Source organism: Equus caballus, chromosome 8 (genome assembly GCF_041296265.1).
Source record: "Equus caballus isolate H_3958 breed thoroughbred chromosome 8, TB-T2T, whole genome shotgun sequence".
In the NCBI taxonomy this organism is placed as follows: Eukaryota; Metazoa; Chordata; class Mammalia; order Perissodactyla; family Equidae; genus Equus; species Equus caballus.
In genome coordinates, this window is record NC_091691.1 from 101,512,380 (window position 1) to 101,531,266 (window position 18,887).

General features: G+C 40.0%; 1 protein-coding gene across 22 annotated transcripts in view; it reads left to right on the forward strand.

The window, feature by feature from the left end:
* ATP9B (ATPase phospholipid transporting 9B (putative)) overlaps positions 1–18,887 on the forward strand; it is a 287,141-nt gene that overhangs the window by 182,251 nt on the left and 86,003 nt on the right. For all 22 annotated transcript variants that reach the window (XM_023648016.2, XM_023648017.2, XM_023648021.2 and 19 more), the window contains one exon: positions 4,211–4,371. In XM_023648016.2, coding sequence (XP_023503784.1) covers positions 4,211–4,371 — 161 coding nt within the window. The remainder of the gene's footprint in view (positions 1–4,210; positions 4,372–18,887) is intronic.

Consider the following 18,887-nt stretch of genomic DNA (forward strand, 5'->3'; position numbering starts at 1 on the left):
ACTTGGTACATAAATTAAAGAGGAGCTAAGTGGATTTGTGATTGTTGCCATTAGTAGCATTTTAGATTATACAGGCAATTATTGTGTTCATTATCCTAGAACAGCCCCTCCGCAGAACCATTGTGGTGGCTTAGACATTATGCACAAATTTTCCCTTGGAGATTAAAATTTCCAGTAGCGTATTTAATTTTGTTATCACAGTTGTTTCAAATAAGACAAATATTATGACAAGTAGAAGAAAATTTGCCTTACTAATATAGGAAATTACAATAAATGTTGAAAATTGCTTCCCAGTGTACTTAATTTACCTTTTCCTATGCAGTCATAATTACTTCAAGTGATTAATAATATATTTTATGTGTGAAAGGTTTTGCAGTCATAGCAAAAGATATCTGGTCTGTTCAAGTGTTTTAAGAAACTTTTTAAAGAAGGAAGAGATTCACATTAACACTCAAGTTACCACCATCTTTATAGAGTCTGTGACTTTATAAGTTAACTGTTTCTATATTGAGTATTTTTTAAGGGTCCAGATTGCACTTTAGTTGCGTTGAAGAAACTTTTAAGGGATTTTAGAGAAATGAATGTGAAAAAGATTGTTAATTGAAAGTGAACTTTAAAAAAAATTCAAGTATTGAAATATGCCTTTTCTTCTCACTGTGTTTTGTTAGAATTGACCAAAAAAGATTAAGATTATATTATATACTATAGCTTGGTTACAGTTATATTCTGGGAAGAATCATCATAGTTCAGAAAAGACTACTACCTGAAAGAATGCAAGGAACAATCCATCACTGAAAAGTTGTATTTTACTCTGCTGAACTTTTTATTGCTTTCCTTTAAATTAGAAGGGAGTTGGAAAAGACAACATTTAGTCGGCTTCAAAACTGTTGTATTCACTAGTTGAGCAACTATCTTCATCAATTAGGAAGGTATTAATACTTTGAATTATCTGCGTATCAGGATGCAGTAGGCTGCTTTTCAAGTTTCCATCCTGTACGAGGCATTTGTTCAAAGGAAACTTTGTGGTCATTTCTGCCTGGTTTTGCCCCAGCTTTTACAGTCTTTCACTGCTGTGATGCAGGGAAAAGTGTGAGGTAGTGCTTATGCATTTTGCAAGACAGTGATTCTTTATTTTATTACAAAAAAAGACCAACTCTGAAGGCCAGATTAAATCATTCCTTTCACTTTTTAATGGGATTTGGATGAATAGAGTAAAATATGCACTTTGCATTCATTGATAGCATCTTTAGGTTGAGGTAATTGAGTCTTTTTTCCCTGACTGAATGAATAATGACTTCGTCTGACCCTCAGCGAGGCCTGAAACTTAGACCGCCTTTGTCACAGCAAAAGGATCTGGGCTTTGAAACATGCTCTACTTCCCTGGCTTAATTTTTCTTCATTTTAATCCAAAAACCTATTTTTCTCAATAATTCAAGCATAAACTATGTAGTAGTTGAAGTGGCGGAAATTGCGAGATATTTGTCCTCGTTGTGCTGCTTTCTAAATGGAGTTGATAAATCAGCCACCGTGGTCTTCCCTGCGCGGTTCCCGAGGGAAGCGCAGCCCGTCCCCGGCTGCACAGTTGGGAGGGTCCAGAGCCTCCGAGCTGACGAACGAGGCTCCCTGCCAACCTGCTGTCGTCTGCGGAGATAGTGGGCTCTGCTGGTTCTGTGCAGGGCCTGGAGAGGGAAACCCACTTCCCACAGTCACTTGGCTAGAAGGTGACACTAGGAGGACCTTGTGCTTCCCACAGAACACTGAAGACTTTGCACTGAAAGCTGGCTGGAGAAGGATCTCGTCTGCTGTCACGTCAGAACTGAGTAGATAGCCCTCACAAAAGTGGCGGTCAGGTTTGTTTAATGTCTCCCTAGTTAGGAGTCTGTATAGTGAGTGGCCAGAGGAGACCGGGTTTCACAGGCCTCGGGCTTTCCTCTTGGGGTCTGGTCTGCACAGGGATGGGGGCGAGGCCTGTGAAGGTCGTCCCCCTCTCAGGGCCTTCAAAGGGCCCATGGCTCCCAGCCGGCAGAGCAGACCCTGCAGTGTCCTGATTTGGTGGAAGTAGAGCTTACCCTCTAGACACATCAACCATATCGATCCTGGTCCCTGTTGTCCTTCCCATTGTTTCCATGCTGCTTTTAAAGGCCATGGAGTGTCAACCAGCAGCAGTGCACGTTGTGAGCTCTAAGAAGTGACTTAATCTATAAGCTTGGTTAGAGAAGAACACTTTCCATTTTATAATTCTCTTTTATAGCGTATATTATTGGTGGTCATCTTATTTTTCCTACTGAGTTGGCTGCTTCTCTCATAGTTTACTCATCTTTCATAACCTTAGAGTTTAGCAAAAAATGTAGTACACGTTTAAATTTATTTGTTTAATGGATGAATTTTCTTCACAGCTACATTTAATAGATTTTCTGAGAAAGTTTTGTGTTTTCTGCCTCACTACAGGTTCTAATGTTCTCATAAGAGTTTGTGGCAAAAATTAATGAAAACCAGATATAAACTAAATACATGAGACATGAAAAAGGCTGGCTTTTTATTGGCAAAAGTTATGAATTTTCAAAAGGCACTACAAAATAAACCAAGTTATTAGCTCCGTAATTCTTAAACTTTTTAATTTGGGAATTATAGTATCCCATTTATTTTATCAAAGTTCTGGCAATCCTGTTTTCTTTTTTAGTTATTGTCTTTCAAAATTTGTACCAGATTCGAGAGAAACTCAGATAGCAGATAGGTGACTGACTGACAGGACTCAGTCTCCTGTTAGTGTCATGTGACTCACGAATAAGCAGTTCGCTGAACACATGCTCTGTCTGCCTCGGCCTCACCGACCAGGTGTGCCTGTGAGCTTGCCAGGGCCTAGGACCCCATGCGAGTTGGCGTCGTCTGGGCTCCTCCAGGCACTTCTGTTAGTAGATGGGTAACACCAGTTTACAGATGAGGAAAAGGAGCCTTGAATAGTGTAAAGACATTCCCCAAGGTCACACAATTAGTAAGCAGAGATTCATATCCAAGTTTGCAATAATAAAAATAATGAGAATAATAGTAACATACAGTAGGCTTACTCTGTACCAGAAGCTGTGCTCCGTGTGCTGTGTGTCAGCTCACTTAATCCCCTGAGTCCTATTAGGAAGGCGCAGTTATATCCCTGTTTTACAGATAAGAAAAGTGATGCTCAGCTTGCCCAAGGTTATACAGCAAGTGGCAGAGCCAGCATTCAAATTAGCCTAAATTTGGAGTCCTGAAGAATCTTAATTGCTGTGCGGCATCACTTCTCCCTCTGTCTGATTCTAAAGCCTTTCTACCAAGCCCAGTACCCTCCACCCCACACACTGTATTGCATTGTGGTCTTTCAGCAATGAAACTGAGCAAGGAGAAAGACTTCATGGAGATTGCCAAAGCTCGAAATTGAAGTTGCATGCTTCAGAAGAGCTATATTCACTTCCCTTGTAGAAGAGAGCCGTCTGGGTTGCTAGTTCTCAGTGTTCCCAAGATTCTACACAGATGCAACAAAAATATGAACTAATTCTTATTGACATAATTTTCCCTCAAATTTTGCTCAGCTAGTAAATGACCCACAGAATGAATATGAGTTTTGTGTACCTTACTAGGAGAACCTATCATGTAGGATTTGTGCAAATCAAAAAGGTTTTCATTACAAGCTAACTACTCTCTGTTGCTTTTCTTAATTCAGAGAACTTTTCAGAGAGACTCTTGGCAGATGGAGGTGACAGACATCCTTTCCTATTCTTGGGGTCCTCAATCTGAATAAAATCCTTAGGGTGCACATAACATGGGTTACCTGCCATAGCATGTGCAGAGGAAAACACGCATCCGCTCTCCATAGAGCTAACCAGGGCCCCAGCGTCCTCCTTTGTCCGCCCATCGTCTGATGTCCAATTTTGTCCTTGTAGGCTGTCACAGCATCAGTGTCTGGACAAAGGTCTGCGTGTTTTGTGGTGGGACACTCTGGACTCGTGCTTTCTCAGTAGACCTTTTCTGGAAGTGCTCTGGGGATCATGACTCATTTCCAGAAATTCTGCATAAATCTCTAAGAGGCTTTTCAGGAGAAAAGTATAGTTAATACATTTTTGTATTTCATTATAATCAAGGCAAATAAAAATTTGAGGATGTCATAACTATCATGAAATCAAATTGGTAATATTAAGGACATTGTGATTATTGTCTTAATTTTGTGTTTTTCTTTCAGGTTGGTTTGTTGGACCTTGAGCTCAATCAGCTGACCAAAGCACTCTTTTTGGCTTTAGTTGCCCTCTCGCTTGTTATGGTAACCTTGCAAGGATTTGTAGGCCCGTGGTACCGCAATCTTTTTCGGTTCCTTCTTCTGTTTTCCTACATCATTCCCATAAGGTAGGTTTAAGAATTAAAACAAATGTCTACTTTCACTGAATATCATTTCATTGAAATTTATCTTTCTCAATGTGAAAGAAATCATCCTCACAAAACTATTTAGGAAAGAGCCAAGAACTCTCATGAATCTTAAGGAATCCTTCTGTAGAAAATAATATTTTGGGGTGGCAAAATCAGTTTTGTTAGAATAATCTAGAAATCTCATACTTTTCCTTAAATAAATATATTGATAATATAATATTCAGTTGGGAGAGATTTCTTGATAAACCATAAATCTGAATCCAAGAAAATAGTTTTTGTTTATTGCTGATAGGCCTTTTTATTTCCAATGCCCTTGGATCTGTACGCAATCACTGACATTTTAAAGTTAGCTGTATTTCCGAGATCATCTAGTATATCCGTGAAGTTAGATCAAGTTTTGAGTAAAGCAATCTGTTAATATGAATAGTTGTTCAAAATGATAACTCATCTAACTCAAGGTTGGGATGCGAATAGTTAATGTTAGATGTCTATTTAATTTAAAGACTAGTATTTATAATATAAATATATATAAGTCCATTTTACCTAACAATTGGGAGATGATATTTGGAAACCAAATATCTGATAAGGGGGTTAATATTCCAAATATATATAGAACTCATACATCTCAACAACAGAAAAACTAACAACCCAATTAAAAAATGACCCAAAGATATGAACAGACATTTTTCCAAAGAAGATATGCAGATAGCCAGCAGGCACTTGAAAGGATGTTCAACATCACTAATTATTGGGGAAATGCAAATCAAAACTACAATGAGATATCACTTTACTCCTGTCAGAATGGCTATAATTAAGACAAGAAATAACAAGTATTGGAGAGGATATGGAGTAAAGGGAATTCTCATACACTGCTGCTGGGGATGTAAACTGTTGCAGCCACTGTGGAAAACAGTATGGAGATTCCTCAAAAAATTAATAGGGGCCAGCCTGGTGGCGTAGTTGTTTGTGCACTCCACTTCAGCAGCCCGCGGTTCACAGGTTTGGACGCTGAGTATGGACCTACACACTGCTCATCAGGCCATGCTGTGGTGTGCTCCCACATAGAAGAACTAAAAGGATTTACATCTAGGATATACAACTAGGTACTAGGGCTTTGGGGGAAAAAAACAAGAGGAAAATTAGCAACAGATATTAGCTCAGGGCCAATCTTCCTCACCAAAAAGAAAAGAAAAAGAGTAGAACTACCATATCTATGATATGATCCATTTATTCCACTGCTGGGTATTTATCCACAGAACATGAAAACATGAATGTGTAAAGATACATGCACCCCTATGTTCATTGCAGCATTATTCACGATAGCCAAGACTTGGAAGCAACCTAAGTGTGCCCATCAAGGGACAAATGGATAAAGAAGATGTGGTATACGTACACAATGGAATACTATTCAGCCATAAAAAAGATGAAATTTTGCCATTTGCAACAACATGGATGGAGCGTCAGGGTATTACGCTGAGTGAAATGTCAGAGAAAGACAAATACCATGTGATCTCACTCATAAATAGAAGATAACAACAACAGCAACTAAAAACAAATACATAGAGACAGAGATTGGATTGGTGGTCTCGGGAGGTGGGGAAGAAGGAGCACAAAAGGGGGTCTGGGCACATGTACATGGCTTTGGATTGTAATTAGTCTTTTGGTGGTGAACATGATATAGTCTACACAGAAATCAAAACACAATGATGTACACCTGAAATTTGTATAATGTTATAAACCAGTGTTACCTCAATAAAATAAATAAATAAATAAAATATTTCCACAAAGGATATTTTTAAAAGATATCGTTAATATATATGATTGAACATTTTCTTTTTTTTTTTTAAAAGATTTTATTTTTCCTTTTTCTCCCCAAAGCCCCCTGGTACATAGTTGTGTATTTTTAGTTGTGGGGTAATTCTAGTTGTGGCATGTGGGACGCCTCCTCAGCATGGCTTGATGAGCGGTGCCATGGCCATGTCTGCACCCAGGATCCGAACCAGTGAAACCCTGGGCCACTGAAGCGGAGCGCACAGACTTAACCACTCAGCCACGGGGCCGGCCCGTGATTGAACATTTTCATATGAATGAAAACCTAATAAACCATGCATTAAATATGAATCTAGAATAACCATCTTTTGTAATATAGCATGGAATCAAACAGTATAGAAAGCTTAGGTACAAGGATTTAACCATTTTGAAGAGAAAACCATATCTTTATTTATAGACCAGGTTTCTCTAAAAGTTTGTCTAAAGATGGTGACTCTTTGGTTTACTCGAATCCTAAGTGGAGCTGCCATCTGTTCCTGGGCTCTGCACAGGATGCATGCAGGTCCTTGCATGCTGCTACCGGAACACATGGGCTGCTCTCAGGCATTGTTTGGGATGCAGAGCCTGTCTCTCCCCGCCTCTGGGAACACGCAGTCTGTGGGCGGTCCCTCCTGCAGTGCAGCAGGCTTGCACTCGACAGCCTGAGCGCCGTACACGTGGAGCACAGAGTGAATGTTAGCTGCTGTTCCTGGTGGGGTTGGGTTCCTGCTGATGTCGACTCCAGAGCCTGCTGCTTCACCCCAGGCTGTGACTGTGCAGACATGGCCAGCCTGCCTGCTCAGCCCCATCTGTCCCCGTTCCCACCTCGTGGCAGCCGTACCACAAGTCAGGCCCTCCTGAGCTGTGTGTCTTCTTCAGGAATGCTCTTTCCTAATCCTCACAGAGGCTTCCTCGTCTGCGCAGTGCTCATACCAGCCAGTCAGCTTGCTGTTACATCTGCCTGTTTTCATTCTGCATGTGTCTCCACTGATCCCTGATCCTTGTCTCGCTTACTTTCTGATTCTCCCCTCACCAGGCTCTGAAGGATAGCAGCCTTGTCTGCCCGTTTTCTGCTCTCTGGTGCCTAGAACAGAGCACCTGCAAGTCGTCAGGCTTCATGGTTGTTGAAGGGACCCATTACAGAGGTCCCATCCTCTGAGGAATGAGTGCAGATTATCTATTGAGCTGTAACACGTCATCACAGTTATCACACAGACACCTGTCAAGTGCTCGACGTGGGCTCTGGGACTATCTTTGTCCCCCGGAGCTCCCTGGGTCAGTGGCAATAGAGAGAATATGACTGTGTTATTTAACACTCATGCCAGAATTCACTCATTCAGATGTAGCAGTCTTTCGTGTGGTTCCCAGTCTGTCCACATTCAACCCAAGTACACAGCTCACCGTCCTCCACCAGCTTGCTCCATTGGACGCCAGCTACTCTCCAGGGCCTCCTGCAGCCTGTCCCCACACACTGGTCTTCACTGTGCATGTTTTCTGGTCTGGCAAGAAGGTGGCTGCGGTTAGAGGCCAGGTGTCAGGGCACCGGCAGAGAGCGCTTTGGGTTAACCATTGTGGGGTTGCTCTTAGCATGCATCTTCGCTAGTGCAGGGCACACAGTCCCCCCTCAGGGAAAGCTTGCTGGAACAATGGCTCAAAGGAAAGTCAGTTCACAAATGGGATGAGTGTGCTGGCTCTGGTTTTTTCCACTCTTTTGTCATAATGTGGCACAAAGTTCAGTGCCAGACATAGTGTACCAGTGGAGTTTATTTTCCTTTTTTCTGAATGTAGCTCTGAAACCTCCCTTCTATATTACCTACATCCACTCAACTACCCAATTCTATGGACTTTCCCTTCTGATTTAGCTTGCCTTTGTCGCTCTCAAGATCAAGGACCTTGGTGGCATTTCTTCTTTGAATTACTGTCACAGCTTTCCAGATGGGCTCCCTGACTCTAATTGTGGCCACTTCTAGTCCAGTGCCTGCACTGTTCCTTCCAAGAAGCAAATGTAAACCTGTAACTCCCCATGGCAAAGAAGGCCACGTGCCTCGCATGCCCTGCACAGCCCACTTTCTGTTAGCCTAGGCAGCTGCTGCACTCAGCACTGGGGGCATGAGCTCGGGAGCCCCCGCAGCCAGATGTGAGCCCCGCCACCTCATGGGAGCCCGCCCCCTCATGGGAACCACACCACCTGGTTTGAGCCTCACTGCCCAGCATGAACCCCGTAGCCCAGTGTGAGCCCTGCCCCCTGGTGTGAGCCCCACTGCCTGGTCTGAGCCCCACCTGGTACAAACCCCACTGCCCCATGTGAGCCCCACCGCCCAGTGGGAGCCCCGCCTGGGAGCCCAGCTTGCTTCCTTGCTGTGTCCACAGTGATTGGCAGTGCATGTTAGGTGTTAACACACTCCTTCAGTTTCCTTCCTCAACTGCCAGCAGCAGTCTCCTGATCCCTACTTGTTGGGCAAACACATCATTTCTTGTAAATTCCCAAGGTTTTCTTCTTTGCTTTCACTAATCTTGTTTCTCTTCATTTCTCTTGCTTTTATCAGTTCTGAAATGCTATGTGATGTCACTTTCACGACTGCTTCTGTTGTACAGAGCCAGAGTCCTAGTGAGAACTGCACTCCTTCTTTCTTCCAGGGCACTTTTATCTTTAACTGATAGAAACCATTGAGAAAAATCCAAATTTTTTAATAGTTTTTTAATGAAATATTTTTAATACGTTGTAAGCGTTTTTAAACTAATTTTCATTTTTTTCATATTTCAATTATGTATATTTATAGTAAAAAACTAGATAATGCCTAATAACGAGAAGAAAATAAGTATCTTCTATAATTTCACTATTGATAAATTCTTTAAAACCTTTCATGTGTATTCATACCGACTTAAAAATATGAATTTGCACATTTATATATACATATATATACCAGCATTCACACACACACACCCTTTTGTTGTTAGTCTGTGTATCCTTTTTAAACGTCTGCTTACAAAATGAGAAAGGTGTCAGACTTTCTTCGAGTCTGTCTTGTTCTCGCTCTTCAGTCAACAATTTTATATTTAACATGTTGAGTCAAACTCAGAGAGACTTTCTAGACAGAATTATAACGGTACCTCTGTTTAGCTCCGAAATACCTAATGCCTATTTCAACATGATACTTTTCCTCATTTTTCACAGTCTGAGAATGCAATTATTCAGATTTAGCAGAAGGGATGAAAACTATAAAATGTGAAAAGTATAGGATGCTGATTTAGGCAATTAAAGTTTACATTTGATTCAAGCAAGTTTGTTTTCCTTTGCACAGTTTCCATAAAATATGAATAACAATACATTTTAGTATTTTCTAAATATGCTTTGGAATTTAATGAAGGATAGATTTTAAAATACTTTTTTTGTTTTGCAAAGTGCACAGTTCTGGAAAGTAGAGACTTTTTCCTCTAGTGACCTAACACTCTTAAAAGGCTTTTAAATTTAAGAAAGTTAAGCTGTCTTATAGAACTTCTTCTTTACAGAATAAAATATTTTTGCATCACCTGATTCAATTTACCTTGTCTTTCAAGGAAAGTATTACAAGATTTAAATCTTAGTTTTGTAACTCTAAAATGAATGAATATCTCCTTAATCGTTTGTGTCACTCATAACAGAAAGCAAACTGACTATCAGAACCCTTTATAGTACATTTGAAGTTCGTCATTTGGAAACTAGCGGTTACTGCTTTCTTTGGTTATTGCGTCCTTTGCCCATACTCTTTGAAGTGCTGTGTAACCTTGTGGTTGAGAATCTAGAAGACTGTCTTAGTGCTGGGTCAGAGAGGCAGATGTGGACAGTGGAAGCACAATGGTGTTGACGAAGTGATAACTCTGTCCCATCTGAGTAACACTTCAGAACCTCTTGTCAGTCTGGCGTCTTCGTCTAAAGCTCTGAAGTTGACGGGCGTTTGTGTGGCTTGGGAGGCAGTTCCCCTCTAATTCATCCTAAATCAGGCAGCCAAACCAGTGAGTGTGGAGGAGGGCTGCCAGTTAAATGCCGCCACTGTGGTTCTGCCAACTGATCGCCTGGAGGAATACCGAGTGCTCTGCTCGTTCAGCACTCTAAGAGTGGAGTATCCAAAGTGTCACAAGTAAGACTTTGCTTCAGAATTTAGAAGTTACCTTTCCTGAAGTTTTATTGGAGGAAAATTCGTAGGAGCTTTTCACCAAGTTATTATAAGTCAGGTACCCTTTCTGTGACATTTTAAAAGTTTGTGCTACCCTACCAGACATCTTTAGTGAGGCCTCATTTTCCAGGTTGAATGCTCGGGGAAAAGAGTCTTGTCAACCTTACTTAGACCTAGGAGTGATATTCAGGGATTGATGGTTTGGGAAGTTTGCAGCCTATCCACATTGCAAAAGATGCTGATATTAGAAGACTCACTGTTTGGAAAGCATGCACAGGAGAGAAGGCCAAGGGTGTGACTGGACAACCTTTTGTTGACGAGATTGGGTGTGTGGCTCATGGATCTCAGGGAAAGCCAGGAATAGATGGGGCTATCCAGGAAGTCTGTGGAGGAGCCTCTTGTCTGATCGCATGGGCCCCTGTGGTACACACAGGAGACCCACAAAGTTTTTGAGACTGTTGTACCAGCAGAAACACTGCTAGCTTGGTCTGGAAGGAACAGAGACAGGACAAAAAAATATGTATATCAGTATTTCTACTAAATCTGTTGAGGTGATTTTTCATCTTTGAATTTTTCTTCTTTAATATTTTAATATGATAAATCATATTGATTGACTTTCTAATATCATACCTACCATTATATTCTTTGGGGAAAAATGCAATTTGATGATGGTGTAATATTCTTTTGTGTATTACTAGATACATTTGCTTGTATTTTTTTGTGAAATTTTTGCATTGGTTTATGTGAGTGAGATTTTTATAACTTTCCTCCTCGTATTGCTCTTTTGGTGTTTAGTATCGAGATTATGCCTGTCTCATAAAACACATTGATGAATCTTCCCACATTTTCTCTTCTCTAAAACATTTTATTTAAAATTACAGTTCTTTATTCTTTGGACACATCAGGGAGGCCAATGGAGGCTGAACTTTTTGCTGTGGAAAGATGTTCAGCAGAGTTGATTTCTTTAATTGTTTAAATGTATTTCTTAAATACTTATAGTTTAAATAGTTAACTTTAAATAGCTAGAAAACTTGATTTGAAGTTTTTAATTTCTTCTTGAGTCAGTTTTGCAAAGTATGGTTTTCAAGAAATATGTTAACTATACCTAAATATTCAAGTTTATTTACAAAAGTTTGTTCATGTTTTCCTGTTCTCTCTTTTATATGTATAGGATCTGTGGTATTGATCTTTTTTGCTCTTGATACTTATTTCTACCCTTTCTCTTTTCTTTTTTTCTTTATCCCTCTTCCAGTAGGTTTGTCGACTTTAGCAGCCTTTTGGAAGAACCTACTGTTGGCTTTATTGATTCTCTATGCTATATAAATTTTTCTGTTCTGTTAATATTGCCTTTATTTATTTCCTCTTACCTTCTTTGGTTTGTATTCTTAGCTCTTGAGACAGATGCTTAATTCCTTAATTTTCAGCTTTTTTTCTCTTTTTGAATATATGCAGTTGAGGGTATAAATTTCCATGTAAGTACTACTTTAGCTGCATCTCAAAAGTTTTAATATGTAGTATTTTTGTTATTGTCAAGTACAGAATATTTTTTAATTTCCGCTGTGATTTCTTCTTTGACCCATGGTTATTACAAAGTTATTTCTTAATTTACAAGCATTTTTGAATTTTCTAATTATATCTTTGTTCATATTTAGCTTAATTGCATAATTGTCAGAGAACATACCTTTGGTTATTTCACATCTGTGAAATTTGTTGAGACTTAGTTATGGGGTCCACTGTTCAGTTCCTTTTTATAAACATTCTGTGTGTATTGAAAAGAACTTGGATTCTGAATTGTTGGTTGCGGTGTTCCATGTATGTCCATTAGGTGAAGATTGTTAATCTTATTTTCTGGTTTCTCTATATCCTACTGATTGTTTTCTCTGTCTTTCCTAACAAGTGCTGAGAGTTGTGTTAAAATCTCCCATTAGTGTTGTGAATTTGTCTGTTTTTCCTTGGGATTCTATTTTCAGTATTACGTATTTTGTAGCTTTAGTATTACGTATTTTTATTTTTGTATATATATTGGATATATACAAATTTAAATTATCTATTTCTGCTGAATTAAGCATTTTGTCATTATAAAATGACTTTCTTTATCTCTGCTAAAGCTTTTTGCATTAAATTCTACTTTGTTTTATGTTAATATAGCAATACCAGCTGGCTTTAATCTGCTTGAGGTATCTTTTTCCATCTTTGTACTTTCAACCTCTCTGTGTGTTTATATTTACACGTGTCTCTTGTAAATAGCATAAAGTTTAATTTTTATCTACTCTGATGATTTTTTACTATTTAGTGCATACACAATTGTTGTAATACTGTCATTTTGTGCTTTTAATATGACTGATCTGTTCTATGTTTTTCTCTTAACATTTTATTTACTGTTTTTTATAATTCCACTTTTTTCTCTTGTTAGTGTAGAAGTTTTATAAGCAGTTTTCTGTTGTTTTAGTAGTTATCCTAGAAATTAAAAACCTTCTTAATTTATCAAAGTCCAAAGTTAATTATTTTCTTTGCATGTCACCTTGGAAGCGTTTACCTCCATTTACCCTTCTGACCTTGTTCTAGTTCTTCTCAAACCCAAAGATGTTACTGTTTTACACATTCCCTATTTATTTGATTTACCCATGTTTTTGTTCTTCATTTCTTCCTGCATTTCAGACTTTCAATGTGGAATGATTTTCCTTCTGTCAGAAATTTATTCTTTAGTTTTTGTTTAGTGCTGGTCTTTGTTGAGAACTCTCTAGACTTTTGCTTGGCTTTCCTTCTTGAAAAGTAACTCACTGGTGGGTGACTTCTAAGCTCTCACTTAGCTTTCACTCTCTCCGGGCTTCCACTGTTGCTGTTGAGTTGCCGTCTTTCCTCCTCCATCTCCTCCTACCCTTCCAGCTGCTTTTAGCTTTGTTCTTTATTGTGGTATTCTGCCCTCTGCTGTGATGTGTCTAGATAGAAGGGGCTTTTTGGTATAATGTTTAGGATTCTATGGGCTTCTTGAATCTGTAGATAGATTTATTGATTCTAGAAAATTCTCAGTCATTATCTCTTCAAATACTGCCTTTGCCCCATTCTGTCTTCTTTCTTTCAGGGACGTCAGTTCAATGTTTGTCAGACATCCTCACATACTGTCTGTTTCTCCAGTTCTTACTTTTGCATTTACCACTTTTTTGTCTCCATGCTTCATTCTATGTCATCCTAGTGACCTGTCTTCCAACTCATTAATTTTGTCTTTGGCTGTATCTAGTCAGCTATTAAACCAATTGACTTGTTAATATCAATTATTGATGTTTTTAGTTCTAAAAATTCTATTTGGTTTCTTTATCACAGTGATTATTTCATTTTTGTAGTTGCCTATTCCATGCAAATATTTTTCCAATTTTCCTTCTGCACCTGGTTGTTTTGTAGTCTACATCTATCACATGTAATATCTGATACCTTTGTCTATTTTTTTCTCGTATTTTTTTCCTTCTGGCTCTTGTTCGTGGTATGCTGTTGCACTGTGTGCTGTGTGGTGTTTGTTGTGTTTTATTCTGGTTTATTTGGTTGTTTTGGTAATTGTATTTGAAAAGCTACTTATAGGAATCATTTGAGATCAAAGATGAAAGTATGTTTTTCTGAGACACATACATTTGCTTCTGCTGCATACTTGAAGGTACCACCTGTCTTGGAACATCTTCATCTAAGTTCAAGATTCACAGTCACTAAATTGTTAGGAAATGTGAGTCTGGCTCCATCTCCACCTACAGACTCATTGACTTCCTGTTCTCCCTCAGGCCCCACTTACTGTTGGAAGGAGGACCTCTTGGTGCACCTCCGCCTCTTGGTGGTCCTTGTCTTAGTTCTGCTCCCTGCAGAGGTGGTCTGTTGAAGAGGAAGTTCAGACTCTTGGGGGTTGGCATGTGATCACTCACCCCCCTGGTAGCTGGTTTGGATTTAGCCCAGAAATTCCTCACAATCTGTCACTTCTTTACGTATTTTAAGAATTTTTACAAATATGTTATACAGTGTTTCTTATTGTTTTCAGTAGGATCATTGGTTCAAATAAAATAGCCTGCCTTACCCCAAATCACAGACTTTCTTGCAATTTTTATATAAAGGAAATTATGCAAATTTGAATAGGCATTCTGATTAACTTCCACAGCAGTATTGTTCAGGGGTAAAATTTTGAGGCCTCAAATGTGATAAACCTTATTCTTGGGACTGCAGCAAGCTTTCTTTTAACAACAAAGTACAACTATATCATAGAAAACTTGGGAAATGCAAGCTTTAAAAAAAAATCACGTGGATAAACAAGTTGTGTATATCTATGCATCGATAAAAAGGAATAAACTGTTGATACATACAGCAACTTGGGTATTTATAGAACAGTCTTGAAGTTACAAAGTTAGAATGATGGAGAACAAATCCGTGGTTGCCCGGGGTAGGGTTGGGGATGGTGTGACTGTTGAGGGGTAACCTGAGGAGAGCCGCTTGCATCCTGATTGAGGCCTGACAGATTGGCTGGTGATGTGAATCTGTCCATAGGACACACAGAGCAGAGAGTGCACATAAAAACTGGCAAAGCCCAAATCAAGTCTGCACTTGATTTAATGGTGTTGTAACATCAGTTCTGGGTTTGGATAGTGTGCTGTGGTTGTGTGAGATGTTACATTGGGGGAAGCAGGGTGAAGGGCACATGGGAACTCTGTGTCCTCTTTCTGCTGCTTCTTGTGAGCCTTACACTGTAATCAGGTGCCACATAACAACGTTTCAGTCAGCGATGGACCACATGTACGATGGTGGTCCCATAAGTTTAATACTGTATAGCCCAAGTGTGTAGTAGGCTACACCATGTAGGTTTGTGTAAGCACACTCTGTGATGTTCACACAACAACGATAATGCCTAGTGACTCATTTCTCAGAACATATCCCCATTTTAATTGACAACATGACTATATTTCAAAATTGTAAGTTATAAAAAAGCAAAACACTGTCATCCCCCTCCATCCAGGGGAGTTAGTATATACTTAGAGGCGGAGGCTTCAGGCTCTGTAATTGGGGCATTAGGGGCTGCATTCTTGCATTTATGCCTACCACTGTTGTGGCCTTGGGCAGGATTCTTAACCACTCTACCTTTAGTTTTCTCATCGGTTTCTTCATGGATAAGTTGTGTGTAAAATAATGCATCAGTGGTGTGAATGTGCTCTTAGTACCTTTGACCTTCTTGCTCCTGTTACTTTTATCTTCTTGTCTCAGTTTGTGTTGGCTTTTAATGTATAATAAGTAGCTCTTTCATATTTGCAGATATATTTGCTGTCTCATTTGCCTTTTAATTAGGCTGTGGTATTTTTTCACAAAAGATCTATAGGTGTAATTTTTAAATTAAGTATAAGTTAAAGGGGGAACTTATCGATATATCAAACAGGTGGAGGAAGATTAGCAAGCAGCTTGTCTGGATGTGGCTAGCACCAGGGGCTCAGACCTGCCCTTTCCAGCTCTTCTCCCAGCTGTTAACTCTGCTTTCCTCTGCTTAGCGTTTCATTCTCTGCCAGATCCTCCTCACCTGGTTATGCAGATGGTGTTGGAGGCCTCAGGCTCATGTTTTTTCACTTAATAACACAAGTAAAAAGCCAGTTCAGGAAAAGCCCGGAGAGGGAACTGGCCCTCGGCGGAGCCCGTCACTGCCTGCACATCTGTGGTGGGGACTGACCAGGCCTGGCACCCTTGTCCATCCCCGTGAGCAAGAGGAATCTCTCACACCATGTAGTTGCTGTGCCGGGCGGGCCGCAGGTGGTGAGGGCCTGCGGGCTGCCTCCTGCAGCCTGTGTCTCCTCCGAGGTGCCTTCTTGGTAGTCAGTGTTCCCTCCGGGTAGAGAGCTGAGCTGAGCTCCTCCAGCCTTGAAAAGCTCCTGACTTTCTGCCTCAGCCTGTCCACCTGTTCCCTTTTGCCTGCTGAGCCGTCTGTGATATTGTGACACCACCACCACCACCACCGGGTTAGTGTGTCTCGTCTACCTTTGCCAGTCCTTTATTCTTGGGCTTTTGGAGACATTTTATTTTAAGGTGTATCTCTTAAATTGCATGTAATCAGTATTTTTATTTAGTTATTTATAAACTGAAAGAAGTGCTAGGCTGTTAATATTTATTTAATAAATATTTATACCTTTCACATTATTGACACAAAACATGTGGCCTCACTCCGGCACATATATATATATATATTTGTGCTGTTGCTATACAGAATGTTTTATACGCATGTACAAGCACACACACACAAGCCCCTGTTGGTTCTACCTTATGTATAACATGCAGTATTTTATGAGTGCCCCCCCACCACCCTCGACGAAAGCCTGAAACAATTCTGAATGTTGGGGAAGTCCTGAATTACTTTGTTCCCATTCACCGCAGCATTTGAGCCTGTGGTCAATATCCAGTTGTTGTGGATCCTGAGAAAATGGATGACATCGTTCTAAATAGAAGGCAGGAAGTTGATTCTCCCTAAAGAACCTCATGGGTTTGCACTGTCTTTGTGACAGTGACATGGAGCGGGTGGCTACATTCCCAGAGCCCTGCATGGGCCACAGGTCCTCAGACGCGTGCTGTCGTCCCCACTGCCTCGTGCACAACTTCCAACTCTCCTAGCATCCAGTCTGTCTTTGGTTCAGTCCCTCTTGAACACTGATGCTCTATTTGTTTTTCCTAAAACACTGCTTTTTTTCAATTCCCCAATCCTCCTACAACCCCTCAAACTTAATAATGTGATTTGACTTCTTCTTATACCAGTTTAAACTACTTTTCCTCCCTCACTAGATTTTCCATTTCTTAGGACCCCAGACTACATTTGGTTGATCCTTCTAATTGTTGTAGTGGATACGAACCAAATGGACTTGTGGCATATTTGGGAACATGTCTCCGTTCATCCAGTTCCATAACATCCATCCCCCCTGGGCTCCAGAGCCTTGCTGACAACCTGCCTTCCCCACATGGCGCACACACATACTGCCCCCCTCCTTTCTGCTTGAACGCAGGGTCTGCCTTTTCTGTAGAAGCTTCCTGACTGGACGGGCCAGTGACTATCTGCACCCCTCATGGAACTCAGTCACCTGCTTTTATGCATTTTGCTAATTCCCACAGTGATCTTGGTAGTATGTGGCATTTTACAGATGCTGTCACCAAGGATCAGAAAGATGGAGTCTGTCATTAGTCAAGATCAACTAGTAAATTTGGAAATTAAGAATCAATACAAGTCATGCCTAGCATCAAACCTATAAAATTCAATTGCCCATGCTTCCTCCTGATGGAACATGGAAAGCAGTTTTGGAGAATTCTGGAGGTGAATTGGCAGGAGTTGAATATTTGGATATAGGAAGTGAAAAGAAAAAGGAATCTAGGACTCCTTCCAGTTTCTGGCTTGGGCGATGGGTAGATGACGCCATTCCTTGACATGCAGACATTTTTCCTCCTCCTTGAGAAAGAACAAATTTGTCTTTATTTTGTTTGGCAGAGGAAGAGAAGGAAGTAGGAATGTTAACTTCCATTGTGTCTGTATTCATTTAGAGGTATGTTTGATAAATCTAAGATAAGGTACTCCATAGACAACAGAATATACTGGTCTGAAGCCAGGAAAGATGTCCAAAGTAGTAACAGAGACTTGAACCTTGTCTTCACGATGCGTGCTGTTGGATGAACTCACCCAGTGAAAATATTTTGATGCTACTCGTGCCATGTGTGGTGTGTCAGGAAAAACTTAAAAGATATCGCAGATTGAAAAATGGGGGAAAATTCAGATGAAATGGCATCTGTGCCATTTCTTTTAAAGGACAGTTTATAGGAAAAGATTTTGATTGCTTTTGATAAAACTGCTCATTAAAATGACTTGTATTTTTTTTTGCTCAGATTAGGATTTAAAAATGTCTCCCTTACAGAGGTGGACACGTAAGTTGTCTCAGGTGGACGCCTTCCCTGAGGAGCATCGTGCGCTCGGGGGACGGGCTCACCTGGAAGTAAATGCTGCAATTTAATTCTGACAAATTAGAGTATAAATGTAGCAAGCAGTGTCGGGCCTAGATGGGATGCGCTGCATATTTTAGGAAAATACAGCTCACCTTTGCTCAGGGTCCAAGTTACCTCCTCAAACATTTTTGTAGCTGTAAGATGAGACTATTTGGACAAGAAAGCTCCACCATTAAGACTATCTTAAACGTTCTAAAATTAACTTTATGCTTTTGTCCTGTAGCGTAAAATGGGTTCATGCAGGTTCCTCTTCCTAAAATGCCTGAATACACTCGTTAGTTAGTTGTTAGTTGATTTCACTTTTCTTATTATGTGACAGTAAAGGTCACCACTGCCCTCTGGTTCAGTTGACCATCTAAAATTGCAGTAACTTTTCCACTTATTTGGAAAGGGTCTTCATAACAATTTCACACTTGCTAAATTAGCAATATAATGAACTTAAAATATATCTGGTATCTATTACCTTATAATCTATTCCTGAAATTCTGAAAATAATAGGCTTAATATTTTTTTGTTTACAAATCTTGTTACTTTAAAGTACTTTAC